Genomic DNA, 16,345 nt, shown 5'->3' with positions numbered 1-16,345 from the left:
GCCACAGGCGGAGGTAGTTCAACTGGCACCCGGATGGGATGTTGAAATTACACCGAGCATTGGCAAACTTCGTTTGCAATGACAGGGGTGTTCAAGGCACGCGAGTGACGTTCTACTCGGGATCCCTTGGTACCACAAGAACTACGCCGTGGTTGACTACCGGGCCGAGAAAGCGACTTTGATAAATGAAGGGCTTAGAGATTGTACTTGATGAACTTCAATTTTCTTACTCATTCTTTTGGGAGAACTGAACGATGGATAAAGGTTGAATATGTTTTGACCTGAAGAAAAGAACGCCAAGATTTTTTTCTCCACGTTCATGTCGATTGCTTTTGAGAGGGCCTGAAGATCATACCATTGATTTGATATCTGGAAGCACGCCACCGAATCGGCCACCTTATCGTGTGAGCCGAGTACAGAATGAAAAGATTATGAACTCAGTGAAAGACCTCTTGGAAAAGGGTCTTGTCCAGCCTAGTACTTCACTGTATTGCTCTCCAGTGTTGTTGGTTTTGAAGAAAGACGGATCTTGGAGAATGTGCATCGATTATAGCACTCTCAACGAAATCACCATCAAGAACAGATTTCCGATTCCTAGGATCGATGATATACTCGACAGGTTACAGGGATCCTCGTGCTTTAGCAGGATTGACTTGAAGAGTGGATATCATCAGATCAGGATAGCGCCAGGAGATGTCTACAAGACAGCTTTTCGGACGACTTTTGGGTTATTTGAGTTTTTGGTGATGCCTTTTGGCTTAACCAATGCTCCTGCGACATTTAACCGGATGATGGATAGGATTTTTCGAGAGTACAGGCTATTTGTTGACACTTTCTTTGACGACATCATTGTTTTCTCCACGAATGAGGCAAAACACAGAGATCATCTGCTTCAAGTCTTTCAGGAATTACGAGATCACACATTAGTGATTAATGCTACGAAAAGTGAATTTTTCGTACCAGAGATACATTTTTTGGGACACATTGTGTCAACAGCAGGAGTGCAAATGAACCCGGCCAAGATAGAGACTATCCGTGATTGGCCCGATTTGAGGAATGTCCATGAAGCTAGAAGCTTCTTGGGACCGTGTTCGTACTACAGGCGGTTCATACGAAAGTTTGCAGAGGTTGCTTCCCCTTTGCATACCTTGACACAGAAAGGAGTACCTTTTTCGTGGGGACCCACAGAGGTGACTGCCTTTCGGACATTGAAAGAGAAATTGACTACAGGACCAGATTTGACTTTGCCGGACTTGCAGAAGTCATTTGAAGTATTTTGTGATGCTTGTGGTCGTAGTCTGGGTGCGGTCTTGATGCAAGAAGGCCATGTCATAGCTTACGAGAGCAGTTTGTTCTCTAGGCCGGAGATGACAGCACAGATCTATGGGAAAGAGCTTTTGGTGGTTATCCACGCTCTTACTCAGTGGCGGCATTACCTACTCGGAGCGGATTTTACTGTCTTTACAGACCATCAGAGTTTGCGCTACTTATTGTCACAGAAGCAGCTTTCGGAAAAGCAGATGCGGTGGGTGAACATCTTGTCACAGTTCCACTTTCAGATTGTCCATGTGCAGGGACAGAAGAATGTGGTGGCAGATGCTTTGTCTCGAAAACCGTTGGTTCTAGCTATTTCCGCGATACATCATAGGAGCTTCGAGGATATGGTCGATCAGTGTGCCACAGATACAGATTTTGCAGATATTTTCACACGGATACGGGATGGGGAAACAGTAGCTGGATACTCCCTTCGGGAAGGCTACTTGATGAAAAAGACTATGTTGTGCGTTACACAGCTGTTGAGGGAAAAGGTTATGACTGATTGCCACTGTCCACCTTTTACGGGTCACTGCGGCATTGCTACCACCATGAAAGGGGTAGAGAGATATTTCTTTTGGCGGAGACTCAAGAAGGATGTGGAAGAGTTTGTGCGCAGTTGCTTGGTATGCCAGAAGGTCAAGTTTGACAGGCATAAGGCACAGGGATTGTTACAGCCTTTACCCATACCCACCCGCCCCTGGGAAAATATTGAAATGGATTTCATTTTTTTTAATCTCCCGAGAATACAGAATGATCACGATGATTTTCCGATTACATGGCACGCCTGAGACGATTGTCTCCGACAGAGACCCCAGATTTATGAGTTTGTTTTGGAAGGCAATTTGGGAGAACATTGGCACGTGGTTGCAGTTCTCGTCATCGTTCCACTTGCAGACTGACGGGCAATCTGAGATTGCCAATTCATTGCTTTTAGATTTATTGAAGTCGTGTATCTCGCATCAGAAGACTCAATGGGAAAAGAACTTACCTTTGGTGGAATTTGCCTACAATAACACGATACACTCTTCGACGGGGAAGACGCCATGTGAGATTGTTGAAAGTGCTGCGAAGGTTCCATCCTTCCTGAGCACGAAAGATTAGATATTGGAAGTGGATGAATATTCGCGAGATTTGGATACGACTTTTGCCAAGGTTCGCGAGACTTTGCAGAAGTCTCAAGAACGACAGAAAAAGGTAGCGGATCGCCATCGTCGCGACTGGAAACTGAAGGAGGATGATTGGGTGCTCTTACTTTTGAGAAGGCACGCCTAAGAAAGAAAAAGGGAAAGGAGAGGCTTTTTCCAAAGCTTAGTATGTGATACTACGGACCTTTCCAGATTACTGACAAGATAAATGATGTCTCCTTCCGATTGAAACTGCCAGATACTTGGAGGATTCACAATGCATTGCATGTGAGTCTCTTGAAACCTGTTAAGGGTGATGTGCCTGATGAGCAACCCAAAGTGGAAGAAAACGAGGAGATCCTTGTTCCTGAACAGATTTTGGCACATAATGATACGAAGAAAGGTAAAGTCCGAAGGCGGTTCTTGGTTAAGTTCAAGAACTTTCCTGCATTTGATGCGAAGTGGATGGAGGAGGAGGACCTAGCAGATACTCCTCGGATTGTGAAACTTTACCTCGATGTTTTGGTTTAGCATAGTCTACTCCAAACGGAACCCAGAATTCAGCTTGGCCGGAGATCTGGTGCAGTGGGATGCACAAGAGGGGAGTCACTCCGCTCCCTTGTCAACAGATGCCTCGATTTTGATACTAAAGTCACTGATGTCTCTTTGAGCTTCAGGGATACTGAGAGCTGACAGTATTCTGCTGGATGACTTTATGAAATGGAATTCCTGATTATGATACTGATTTGTTCTTGACTTCTTGTGAGTGCAGGAATTGATAGCCGAAATGACTGCAGCATTTTGGTCTGATTGATCTCGAATAGACATGGTTGCAATAGGGGTTAGTCAATCGGACATCGATGAGGTCCCGATTGGACCTAGATGTGATTGCTAGCTACATTGCCCATAAATCATGGTCTAAGATCCGAATGAATGTTGAATGTCATGTGATGTCCTGTGATGTCTGGTGATGTGACTGTCGATTTTGTACATGTGCTAGATGTGTGTTCCTAGTACGTAGGTACTAACAGTCAGTGTTTGCTAAGACGGTTTATGGCTTTTGTCGGTTTTGCAGGCGTAATCGCGGTCGATTACAATGCTTTCAAGAGGGGGGTATGTCACAAAGTGATGACGTGGCGGACAGCAAAAACCCTAATTTCTGCCAGAAACCCTAAATTCCGGAAATCGCGGAGGCGGATTATTAAAAATAAAATAAAAATAAAAAAATAATTTTTTTTTGGAAAATGATGAGCGACGCGAATTTTGCTTTTGCTTTTTTTTTATTAAAAAAAGAGAAAAGACTCTCTAAGAGAGAGAGAGAACTGATGCTTTTGATTTTAAAAGCTTTTGGGGCTCTGCTTTTGGGCATCCCTTGTAACCTTTAAATTAGTGGTGAGGGCCTCACTTCTCAGGGCATCTGGACGCAGAGTCTGAGAGTGAAACCCTAACTGCTCTCTTGTACTTTGATGATTGATTAATATAAAAAGAAATACGGAAAGGGGCGCCAGTCTTTGGGGCCAATATCTCTAGGCACGGAACTCCGCCGGGCCAGTGCAAATCTATTGTGATCTGTGAATTGTTTTGAAGTGGTTATTTGGTGCTGTCACGGTTGATTCTTGACTTGGAGTGTCCAAGTTTGTTACATAAAGTGACTTTTTGCATTAAATTAGCAAGGTCGTGGGGTTCAGCCAGAGGGCTGCTCGAACCAGATTCTAGTGCCTATTTAGGTAGCGTCGCCAAAGCTTGTGGAAGCACAAGGGGCAGGGAACCAGTAGTACCACAACTCCCCGTAGCACCAAGCACCAAGTACCCAGCATTTTCCAGCCCTTCTCATCAGCGTTTTCAGCATGGGGCATCTCAAAATTCAGCCAGCAGTCCAGCGTTTTCAGCATGCAGATTTCAACCCCTTCATCGCTTGTTAGTTGCAAATCAGAGCCGTCAGTCCCTAGCATTTTCAGCATTGAGCCATAGCCTTGTTGTCGTCGTCGTTGTCGTTGTCGTCACAGTACCGAGCACCAAGTACTCGTAGTACCCAGCACTTAGGCTCTCAAGTACCAAGCACCCACCACAGTACTCCTCTGCATCTACCGTAGTACCCTTTAGTATCTCACCAGTACCAAGAATCTGCATCAAGTACCCATTAGCATCTTAGCATCTCAGCCTTCGGCATCATTGTATCAGCATTGTGCAACCCTTGAGGGTGGTTGGGACGCGACATGCTTTGTCGTCACTTCTCTCTCTCTCTCTCTCTCTCTCTCTCTCTCTCTCTCTCTCTCTCTCTCTCTCTCTCCGTCTCTCTCTTTCATTGAGTTCAGTCTCTTTTTTCAAGTGAAGTCAAGTAACGTTGTGTTTGTACGGGTACTAGATCCGAGCTAAATCCTTAAACTCTTTGGTTGCACTTGACATTGGTATCAGAGCTCTGTGTGTGCTTGGGCTTCACAAACTCAAGGAAAGAACCCCAAGTATCCAAGTACACCAAGGACCCAAAGAATTCAAGTACACCAAGAACTCAAGGAACCTCTCTAGGTTTTTCCTTCCTCAAAGAATCCTCAAGCCCTGACCCCGGACTTATTAGCCACTCCCACCCTTAGTCCACTGGGCATCGGGCGCGCTCCCGTTGAGAGGCGAAAGCGCTAAACAGACCGGGTGGCCTCTACACCAAGACTATGCACAATAGCCTCATCATGGGAGGTACACAATAGGGGCACCACCTAGCTTGGAATGTGGCTAGGACGCATGGTAGGGGGGTTGGCACATAGCACAAGGAAGATGTGAGAGAAGGAGAGAGAGGGAGAGGAGGAGATCATTAGAACTTCATTAATATAGGCTTCATAGGCACCATACAAACATTTACAAGAGGAATTGTACATAATCAACATCTCACAAACTCATGTGCATGGTAACTCTAATCTCTTGGCCATTATGAAACCAAAACGAAGGACCATAGCTAATACTATGCCATAGTAGAACTGTGTGTGGGTAGAGGTGCATACATAAGGATGTATATATGAGAGCGTGAGTGCTAGAGCTTGATTATGTGTGTCCAATTACAAAAGAGGAGGCCTCCTTTTATAGGCCAAGAGAGGGATTAGGGAAGAGATTATGAGCAAGAGGAGTTTTTACAAACTAACCTCAGTTAGGGGCATTTCCCCAATAAGAGAGCTCCATGTCCTTGCTTATTGACCAACTTTCTCCTAATCGCCTACATCATGGCGAGTTGTCTCCATGCCTCCTTCCATAGCTTGAGTCCAAGAGCTTCCTTGTAGTATTTGAGAGAATCTTGATAAAATAAGAGAAAATCAAGCAATAATGGAGAGAAACTTATAAGAAATTATGTATGTATAGTTGGATAACCATGACTTCTTCTCGTGTGGATAGATAGGCTTCACCATTTCGGCCATATCTCCCAAATCGTAGCTCCAAAAATTATAAAAAAATAGGGACAGAAAGATCAGGTTAACGCGTACAACTTTTCTATTGAAACTTTTTTCCAATTTGAAATGGAAAAAATAGAAAAAAAAATCCCACAAAAATATGTGTCCGTCTTTTTCCTTCCAAAAGTCTTTCAGGTGGTCCCCTCTTGACTTCATGTGCAAGCCTTGTGTCCACAAGTGAATTATGATTGAATTTGATAATATTTTGTTGATTGTAACTCCATAATGCATAACATTCTCCTTCCTTTTCATTGTTGACTCTTATTCTTTACCTGTATTGACCGTCAGGTAGTGACTGTTAGGTAGAATCAACATCCAGTGATTTTTTTTGTTTTAATAGGGTTTGTTCTTACCTCTCCTTATTTCTGAGATCCAAATGTGTCAAAACCATAGCGATGTACAAAATAAATACATAGATTTTTGTGATTTTCATGCATCAGGTCCCTCCTCCTCCACGAAACTTTGAAGCCTTGCCATCAAGTGCATACCAAGAGAGAGGTGGTCCAAAATTTGAAAAGCGGCCCTCATTAGTTCTCCCCCTGCCTCTAGTCCATACTTGATTCTTCTTGAGTTGAGGTGGAGTCGTCTCCCTCCTCATGAATATCTATCATAGATGCTTGATCAAACCTCAAAAATTAATGCTTCAGCCTTTATCCATTGACACGTATTTTGTGGAGCCTACCATCTGTATCCATCAATCAATAACTTCCAGTTGTAGCGCTTTCATCTGGGTGAATTCTTTTAATCATTCATAGTTTCAAACGTGTTATCATACCTTAAGACCAACATATCTTTCTTGAGACCTTTTGCCCTAAGTCCCTTGTTGAAGGTTAAGTCAATGTTGCTCTACATGTGTTGCATAATAGTTGATAACATCTTCTTTGTCTAGTTGAAGCCTTTTTAGATCAAAAATGTAGTTGTGAAGATGAGTATTAAGGCGTTCCATTTGCCTAGCTAGCACCCTTAAACTAGCCAATTGTACTTCAATGGGTAAAATGGTCTCCTTACCATATCACTTACTTACCATACACATTGCAATTGATATGGTGTGAACCCAAGGGATGTGCGAAATGAAGTGCGATAAGCCCAAAGAGCAGCCATAAGATGCTTGTTCCAATCACTTTTGTGATTGTTTACATGTTTAGTGATGATCTTGCAGATTATACCATTTACCTTTTTCACCAAATTGTTGCATTGTGGGTAATAGAGAGTTAAGTGTCGTTGTGAGATACCCAGCTTCTCCGTGAGCTCTCCTACTAGGTCTCCTCTAAAACCTGGTCCCCTGTCAGAAATTATTTCAAGAGAAGTGTCAAAACGGAAACAAATTCTTTTCAAATACAAACATAGCCACTTTCTTAGCTGTAATCCCGTTGGTAGCAACTGCTTCAGTCCACCTGGTCATGTAGTCCACACCCTGATAATATACAATTCACCTGATTGGGTCCTTGGCAGCGGTCCAATGACATCAATTCTCCATTTCTCAAATGGTCCATAAGAGATTATAGGAGTCTGTGGCTCATATGTGAGCCTCCTATCACCAGCCTTCTGACACTCTTTGCATGTTTTGCACAAGTGATGAACATCTCTCAGTAAACTAGGCCACGCAAACCCGGCTTGTAGAACATTCCTATTGGTGATTTCAAGTGCAAAGTGACCTACATAAACACCATCATGGCAACTTGAAATGATTTCGGTGATTGCTCTAGAGAGAGATACACGCTAAGAATTTAATTTTACCCTTGCAGTAGAGGTTGTCATTGATAAAGCGGTATTATGTTGCCTTGCGCACAAGCCATTGCTTTTGGCCCTCAGTAAGATCTTTAGGACACTCTTCTGTGTCCAAGAAACTCATGATGTCAGGCATAGCATCGCTACCTTGGAAGAGAGATAGCTTCAACTTGATCGCACCTGCTAGAACATCTTGTAGTTTCTCTCTAGCTAGAGTACATGCTTCTTGATTTTCTGCTCGAGGGACATGATGTAATTGTACAGCTTGAAACTTCCGTAAAAGTTTCTCAACTTGGTGCAAATGGCATAGCAAGCTATGATTTTTACAAGCCCAAGTTCCTTGTATTTGTTTTATTAAAAGCATGGCATCACCAAATACATTTAACCGTTGAATACCTTGTGTCACACATGACTCTAACCCAAGAGTTAAGGCTGCATATTCTGCTTCATTGTTGGAGTGGGAATCCAAGAGATGCCCAATGGAGAATACCTTTTCCCTTTGCTCGTTGAAGACGACAATGCTCGCTACAGCTTTGTCCACTGTCCTCTTATAGGCTCCATCAAAGAAAAGAGAGTGAGCCCTCTCTATTTTAGGGACATCCGCCTGAGCTTTTGCACTAAAGGTTTACTTCTCTCCTTAAGCTTAATATTGTGATGCCAATAATTTTATCATATTTATCAATGAACAATGTCGTAAAATTACTTAGCATCAAAATATAATCTTCACGCTCCTTCCCACACAACTCACTAGAGAGCATTCGATGTAGCTTACTTGCTTCTACCAAAGGTTCTATACTTGGTGTCGCCCTTGGGTTTAATGATGATGCATCAAGTTGCTCCATCTTCTTAGGGTCCTTGAGAATGAGGCCCATCACCTCAATGCTATTGTCGCTTTCTTCAGTCGCTGTTGATGACTCCTCTGAAGTGGTTGAAGAGTCACTACTAGAAAACTTGTCATAAAATCTAATATCTAACCAACCGAAATGATTTTCTCATATTAAACTGATCATTTAATGTGGGAGAATAAACGGGAACAAGGGTTAGAATATAGACATGTGCTTACAGATCTATCTCAACACGGGGCCAATGGTAAAGGGGTCCAAATGAGAGATGGTCTGTCAAAGAGCAAAGCTAGAGCTTAAAGACCTTAGGGTTAGCTTCATGAAGGCCTCCAAAGGTTAGTGTTAAAAGTCCTTTGACCTTAGGTAAGCTAGGGTTGAGCTTGAGGTGCTTGAGGTGCTTGCCGACTAGGGAGCTTGAAGTGCTTTTGGGAACACTACCCAAGCTTGAGGTTCTTTGTCGTGCTTGCTGATTAAGGTGCTTGTGTTCCAAAAGTCAACAAAAGCCCTACGAAGGAGGGGGCAAGCCCTAAATCTAGGGGGATGAGAGAGCGCACACACACACACACACACACACACACACACAAAAGGTAAGCCCAAGCCTCAAGAGGCAGCTAGGACACATGTCAAGCTCCTACCCATGTTGTGCTCAAGGTGTGCCTGAATCCTAATGGATAGGCTTAAAAGGGGTCCAATGAGCATTTAGATTAACTAAATAATTATCTAAGCAATTATTAAGCCTCTCTCCCTCAAAGGGGAAAGGACACTTGTCCAAAACCTACCCTTGCTGATTGATATGCCTCTTGCATGTGATTGGCTAGGCTTGGAGGGGTTCAATGAGCCTCAAGCATGAGCTACAAGGGGGGGGTCGACCAAAGCAAGCAAGGGGTGTGCTTGGGGGGTATACTCCCTCACACTCTCTCATTTGCACTCATTCTTCACTTGGTGAAGTGCAAAGTGCAAGAGCTCCATCTTCCTCTCCAAGCTAGTAGAGAAGTTGAGAGCCTACACCAACACTCTCGGCTATGGAATGCAAATCCAACCAAGAGCCATGCTTCAATGCTTAAGCTTTCCATCTTCTCCATCTTCATTACTATGCTATTATGTATGCTACCAAGAAGAGTGATGATAAGTGAGAAACTATTTCTTTCTCCTATGAATATTTCTTCTTCCTCTTTTCTCCCCTCATACCCCGTTAGCTCTCTCCACCTTTGAAGGTGTTTGAGGCCTTGGAACTGAGGCTGAGGATTCTTAATGTTTTTTACAAAGTCTATGTTATGCTCGTGATGCATGAAGCTTTCCATCTTCATTGCATCACCCAGGTCACAAGGAACACAAAGATTGTATTGTACCAAGTCTCTCTTGATGGGAGAACCTATAATACAAAAGCCTAAGGGAGGGGGGACCGGCTCCACATAATCCGGTCCTCAATTGTTGTCAAGTTCTCTAAACTCTCTCTCTCTCTCTCTCTCTCTCTCTCTCTCTCTCTCTCAAAAGTATTGTTCATGCCAAGTTAATTAAGTACTAGGATTATGTTGCTACCGTCAATGAAGTTCACCCTCTATGTTCTCAAAGTAGTCTCACAAAAACGCTCTCTTTAATTCTCCTAATTCCGCTATTCTCAAAGTTCATAGGCCATTTCTATTACATTGGTATCAGAGCATTTGGTTTCTCTTTTCTTGCTTAAGAAGAGAGGTCCTTAAGTGGCTCACAAAAGGATTGTCTCCACGAGCTCCTTGCCACTAATGCTATAAGTTCCCACAACGGCCACTAAGGGTTCTTTAAACACCAAAGTTATGTATGCAAGAGCTAATCCCAAGATTGAAAGAAACCCGCTAGCACAAATACTATGCATTTGCATTTGCACAAAATCTTTGCATTTTGTATTCACCTTGCATTTGGACACAACATAATTGGCTTCACAAAAATAACTCTTGTACAAGGATCGGACACTACCTAACATTGGGTAAGACCATCCTCACTTGCATAAATTTGCACAAAATTGATTTGTATGCCATGCCGCCACCGACATTCACTTTGCTCATTTTGACGACACATTTGGAGGGGAGGAGCATCAACGACGATGACTATTTGCAACCGACATCGGCAACAACGATATACATTGACAATTTACAGTAGGACATCACCTTTGATAAAGCCCCATTTGTATTTTTGATTTGACATATCACCTAGTTGCCTACAATTTTCTAGTGGAGGTACACATTTTGATCCTACACCTAATTGACAATTCTCTGGCGAGGATGATTTGTTCTTTGGTCCTACACCCAGTTGACAATTCATTGGGGAGGACACCTTTGTACTTTTGGGTGCTATTATATCACACATTGGAAGGCTTGTTGGGGTGTGCGAATGCCCTTTTGGGTACGCCGTGACCTTTTGGGTACGCCGCGATCCGCACTTGAGGAATAAAACCGCAGGGCACGTGCCTATGGCGAAGTTCCTCGGTGAGGTTGTACCCCAGTTCCTCAATGAGGTTGTACCCCAGTACTTGGGTGCTCTGCATAGGCGGATGGAGGGATAATGCCCTCCTTTTCCCCAAGCGAAGCCAAATGAGCTACAAGAGCGCCCAAGTGCCTTGTCCCCGTGGGGGGGTCAACCTCGCCAAAAAGGGGTTGGGAGGTGCAAAGGGAGACACCACCAACCTCAGCGGACGCCACCTGTGAGCCGACGCCCTTCCAAGCGGGTATGGCATTTCCTAGAGGAAAACCGTCGGGTTACAAGGGCAGTTTAGCATGGTGAGCGATAAGTTACCTGGAGGAGGAAACTCCGAAGGGAAGACCGAAGCAAGTCCCGCAGTACCTGGGCCTCTGAACATAGGTACTTGGTCGCTGTCACGCCCATGACTAGTCAGCAAGATGGGTCTCTCAAGGGCACTGTCCTAAGAGTGTAGATAACGCTGGCCTCTTGGGGAAGCAAAGCCTCACGTAGTCCAGAGGAAACTAGTGACAAAAGCGTTTGCCCGAGGAGCCTGGGTGCATAGTCTTGGTCGTTCTTCTTGTTCACTTTTTTGGTGTATGAGGGGAACGGCCGGGAGTGCCCAACCCGACTCCTAAAACAAAACATAAAAACCACACTACGTCCAAGAATCCCCGTTTGTGAACTATGAATACATCATGGCCAAACTTTCCTAGATAGTGAACTTTGAAACACATCTTGTCCATATCCGGCCAACAAAAATGGATTGGTGCACACATCCATAGTGTTTTGTATATTGTCGTGTTGGTTCCTTGCCAGATGCATGTGCCTTGAATTGCGACTCGCGGGTTCAAACACCGATAACTTGAACTCCAACACATGGATTCAAATCATATGTAGGGAGCTCTGCTCACAAGCCTCTCCTTGGTTGAAGCTAGTTGTGGCAACGGCCACGTGACTAGAAACCTTTGTGGCCGCCACCACGTCTGCCATGCCGATCTTCTCTCAATGTTTATCACCGCTCTCCCTATCAAGCTTGCCTGTGCCTTTGTCCTCTTGCAAGCTCTTGCATTTGCCTTTGGCTTCACATTCCTGAGCCAAACAAAGCATCTTAATCTCCCTTGAGAACTTCAGTCGAGCATAGACTGCTAACTGGGTGCTAGCCCATCCACTTTCCATAGCCGAAGTAAAATAAATGGGATTGTCTTCAAGCATAGAAGATATGGCTCAGGATCCTTCGGGTGATGGCGTCTCTTTTTACCAGAGACAACTTATATACTTTGAGGGCTGTAGCATGGTCAACATGTTCGGGGCCAGCACTAGGATATGAGATAGAGTGGGACAGCTTTGTGATTCAGCTTGTGGCAAGTCAACATCAGTAGTACTCGATGCCAGGTTTCTCGTCAGCACTTTGCTTTGGAGTGTTAAGAGGGTAGACATGAGCCTTTTGCAGCGACTATACAGGCTTCCTGGTTGGAGCTCCCGAGGCCAATACGACCAGATTCAGGATATAGCTTCTACAAAGCAGAGCTCCAGTGCCAAGCCTTCATACAATAGTGGCAACCATGGTCTTTCTTCACGGTGGGGCAGGGCATTCAGTGGCATTATCGACCACCTATGTGGCTTTTCCCTATGCCCATTTTGTGATTTAGCCATTGTACACTTGTTTAGCCACTATGGGGGAGTCTTCCCTTTTTTTTCTTGTTTTCATGTGCCCTCTTGGCGGGGAGCTGTAGCGCTATGGGCAGTTTCAAAAATCTAATAGAAGGATCTTTCACAGAAAAAAAAAAAAAAAACTACAAGATAGTCTTAATGGATTTAGTTAGTTTTATGCCATTTTAGAGTGTTGGGGTTGAGATAGGTTTTTATGCATGACTAGCGAAGCTTGCACCAGATTAAATTGTATCAACCACAATGTGATTTCCACAATAAACTTTATGGTGGAAACTGTTTCTGAATAGTTGTCTCAGCAAATTAACAAGATGATAATGTGCAAAGACAGCCATTATGCAAAAATTATGTATGTGGTAGGTATCAGCTTCACACAAAAGTAGTTCCTGATGGTATTTGTGGGATGCGCTTTCGTTATGTCTGCTTGCCATGGATTTTTTGCAGTAGAATATTCTGGAAATGTAGATAAGTATGGGATCAGTGAATCTGTGTTTGGTGTGGGTTGTGTAGGGAGCTAATATTGGTATGTGGTTCTGCACCCTCTATTTGGCACTGATGGCGTCAGTGGGGATGTCCATCATAGAATCAATACTACGCATGATGGATTTGATGTTTATATTGTGTTGTGAATGACTACCATGTCTATTCTTGCATTTTCCTTCCTATAGGTAAACCTGGGTTTATCCTGAATTCATCTGGATATACATTCTAGTCATATTAGTCACATGCAAATTTCACATTGTGATGTTTTCGGCAGAGTTATGAGCGGTTGGTATGGAAATCTTTTTATCTTTAGTGGTGCGAATGCTGTGTCAACCACGTTGTTGATCTTTCAATTATTTTTTATCAAAAGCTTTTGTTAAGTGCTAGGCTTCATTGTGACGGAGTCTGCCTGACATATCTCGAGTCATGACGCATGATAGAAACTCAGCTTGTTGAAGTTTGTGGTGATATATGCTCATTTTTGTGTGTTTTGTGTATGTGTGTAGCATATCTGCATGTAGATCCACACCCACTGTTGGTTACTGATAACTATTGTAGGAATGTTTTTGTATTTAGTAAATAAAACGTATGATGGAGCTGCTGGATATATTGTTTGGTAGATCACTACCATGAGTTTGTAACTGAATCTGCACTTTTAAGTTGGGTTATTTTTTGCAAGGGAAAATTGGATCTGTTTGGCTGGGCACACATGAGAGGAGTAGCAGGTTAAGATAGCCCTGAATTGAGAGATTTTATTCTTTTTGGCATCCAGAGGATATCCTGCGACATTTCAAAGGACAATTTAAAGTATGGCTCTGTGTGGCTTATCAGATTTTGGTAGGGACTGCAGAGATCCTCAGACAATTCCATTTCACTATGTTTCTACTGCGCTTTAAAAAAACTGCACTGAGAGAAGGACCCACCTCTCTTGAAGAACCCAAACAAAATGTTTCTCGTCTCCTTACATGCAATTTACAGGGTCACGTACGGTCACCTACTGTCAGTAATTCGTACAAGGACGTGTGGTACTAATCGAACTAGAAAAATTATAATTTAGCCGAGGGCTGTGTGCTCAACTTCAAGAGAGTTGCACATACCTATTTCGGTCATTGCTGCAATTTCTTGGTCTGAATCATGGCCCCCTGTTCTTGATTCTCAATTTACCGTTTTCCGAGTGTTGTACGCTGAAGGTGCTGCACATGCCGGTCCTTAAAGTGCTTCCTGTATTTTGTTGATGCAATCACTTGCATCCAAAAGAAAAGCTGATGGCTTGGTTTTCTTTTCCTAGGTGTATCTCTTGTCTTTGGATCCCTATATGAAAGACCTAGGCGAGGCTATCGGGTTCGGTACCGCTCTCCTTTTTGTAGCTGTATTTGGTAAGCACCTTGTTTTTGCCCCTGAAGAGAGCACATGAGTGCGCTTTTGTACGTTGACAATTCTATGGCTACCTTACAGGTATTCGTTTTGCTGCAACAAAGAAGGTATTTCCGGCAGCCCCATTGTTGTTGGTAAGCGTGGTTGCTTCAGCAGTTTTCGTGGGTGCCTATATACAGGATAGAGTCTGAAAATGCTGAACCTCTATGGAGGGTAGATCATGGGATGCTTCAGTGTTCAGTTTTGTCGAGTGTTAACACTAGCATTTCCAACAAGATGTTTTCTTCACTATGGAGATACCCATTAACTAAATGACTTTGGGCCAACAACATGATGCATCGAGAGTTTTTATGTAATGTTTTTTGAAACTATAGTCTACCTCTGAGTGTAGCCAAACTGCTACCAACAGAACCTTGTATTAGTCGAGAGTTATACCTTTTCCCGTATTGATTCGATAGATTGTTTGATGCTGGGCCTTCACGTCTGTGTGTTACCAATCGCGTTCATTAAGGATATGGCCTGTGCTGCCAAAAACTAGATTCGTGTTTACTATTTTGAGTCAATTCTGGGGTGGATGTATAGATCTTTTGGTTGCATTTCAACACACAGGCGCGTGCGTTTAACAATACTTTTGATATGCATGAGAGCACCACAGATAATTCACACATGTTGCTTGTAGAGAAACAATCATGGGATCATCTCATCGCTTTTGCACAGATGCTTGATTTATGACGTTATATGTATTGTGATGGTTCGGGATTTACTTTTCAACATGCTGCTCATTTCTCTTTTCGCGCATGCCTGGATAGTGGTATGTCCTCAACTCATAGCAATATGATTGTTTTTGTATGCGAATTGAGGATAGATTACACTTCGCAGCTATCGGATCATCACCTTGTTTTATTGAATTACTTTTGGCAATCTCTTTGTGATAGTCTATAGACCTCTTTCTTGGAAGCGCTTGCTACACATTAACAATGCTCATCTTACTCATGAGGCCTTTCGAGATATGGTCTCTTGACTTGTTCTCCCCTTGTTTGCTCACATGCATCTTGATCTTGATGTTGCTTGGTTTTGCTTTGTCATATGAGTGCAATGTGCTATTTAGGATTATGGTAAACAATACATGAATCAATTTCGGGGCAATCTTAATGATGCCAAGTAGGTATGTCAATAATTGCATGAATTGGCTGACTTGAGGTTGTTAATTGACTCTGAATTATCGGAGTTGTGTGAAGCTTGGGTATGTATACAACTAATGACAAGTGGATTGACAAATGGCAGATGTGTGCTCATCAACGGGTCTTTGTGGATAAAGGTTGTTCTTTGAAGCAAATTTTCAAGCATTTGCATCAGTCGAGGGTTTCCCAGGACAGTAAGCGTGTAAAGCTTTCTTCAGCTGCTTGGAGATTATTCAAACATGAACTTGTTGATGCCATGGTGTTGCATTATAGACTGGCGTTTGTTATTGCTCCTCAAGCATTTTCAATAGTTTGTCAAGCACGACACTTGTTGTTCTCTCATATTCCAACCAATCATCTCTTCTCAGGATGCACAATGCCTTGAGAAACCTTTCACAGATTTTGAATTGCATTGTGCGTTGTTTGCATTGGGTTGTTGGCGATCCCTTGGTTAGGATGGGCTTATTGTGGAGTTTTTCCTCTCCTTTTCGAAGACTCTTAAAAAAGCCTTTGCTCTTCATGATGAATGCGGCACATGAGAGAAAAATTTCTAGAATCTTGGAAAGAAGGTTTGCTTAGATTGCTGTTTGAGCAAGCACTTTGCGAGCATTTTTCTCATTGTTTTTATGTCTGTCATTTATAAGATGTTGACTAAGTTGGTGGTGAACCAGATTAAAGATCACCTTCTTGTAGGAATTCATCAGGCTCAATACGGTTTCATACAATATCGCCCAATCATTGACATCTTGGCTAATGTT

At 43.1% G+C, this 16,345-nt stretch overlaps 1 protein-coding gene across 1 annotated transcript in view; it reads left to right on the top strand.

The window, feature by feature from the left end:
- The window catches only part of LOC147436574 (Transmembrane proteins 14C), a 51,335-nt gene extending 36,462 nt beyond the window's left edge, over positions 1-14,873 (top strand). The window contains exons 3-4 of the mRNA XM_086489447.1: positions 14,321-14,408; positions 14,488-14,873. Of these exons, the coding sequence (XP_086345573.1) occupies positions 14,321-14,408; positions 14,488-14,597 (198 nt within the window). The 3' untranslated portion in view covers positions 14,598-14,873. The remainder of the gene's footprint in view (positions 1-14,320; positions 14,409-14,487) is intronic.
- Positions 14,874-16,345: the final 1,472 nt, after the last annotated feature.

Source organism: Adiantum capillus-veneris, chromosome 18 (genome assembly GCF_014529385.1).
Source record: "Adiantum capillus-veneris isolate H3 chromosome 18, ASM1452938v2, whole genome shotgun sequence".
NCBI classification, from domain to species: domain Eukaryota; kingdom Viridiplantae; phylum Streptophyta; class Polypodiopsida; order Polypodiales; family Pteridaceae; genus Adiantum; species Adiantum capillus-veneris.
Note: the sequence above shows the minus strand (reverse complement) of the source record. Positions and strands in the feature narration are given on the sequence as shown.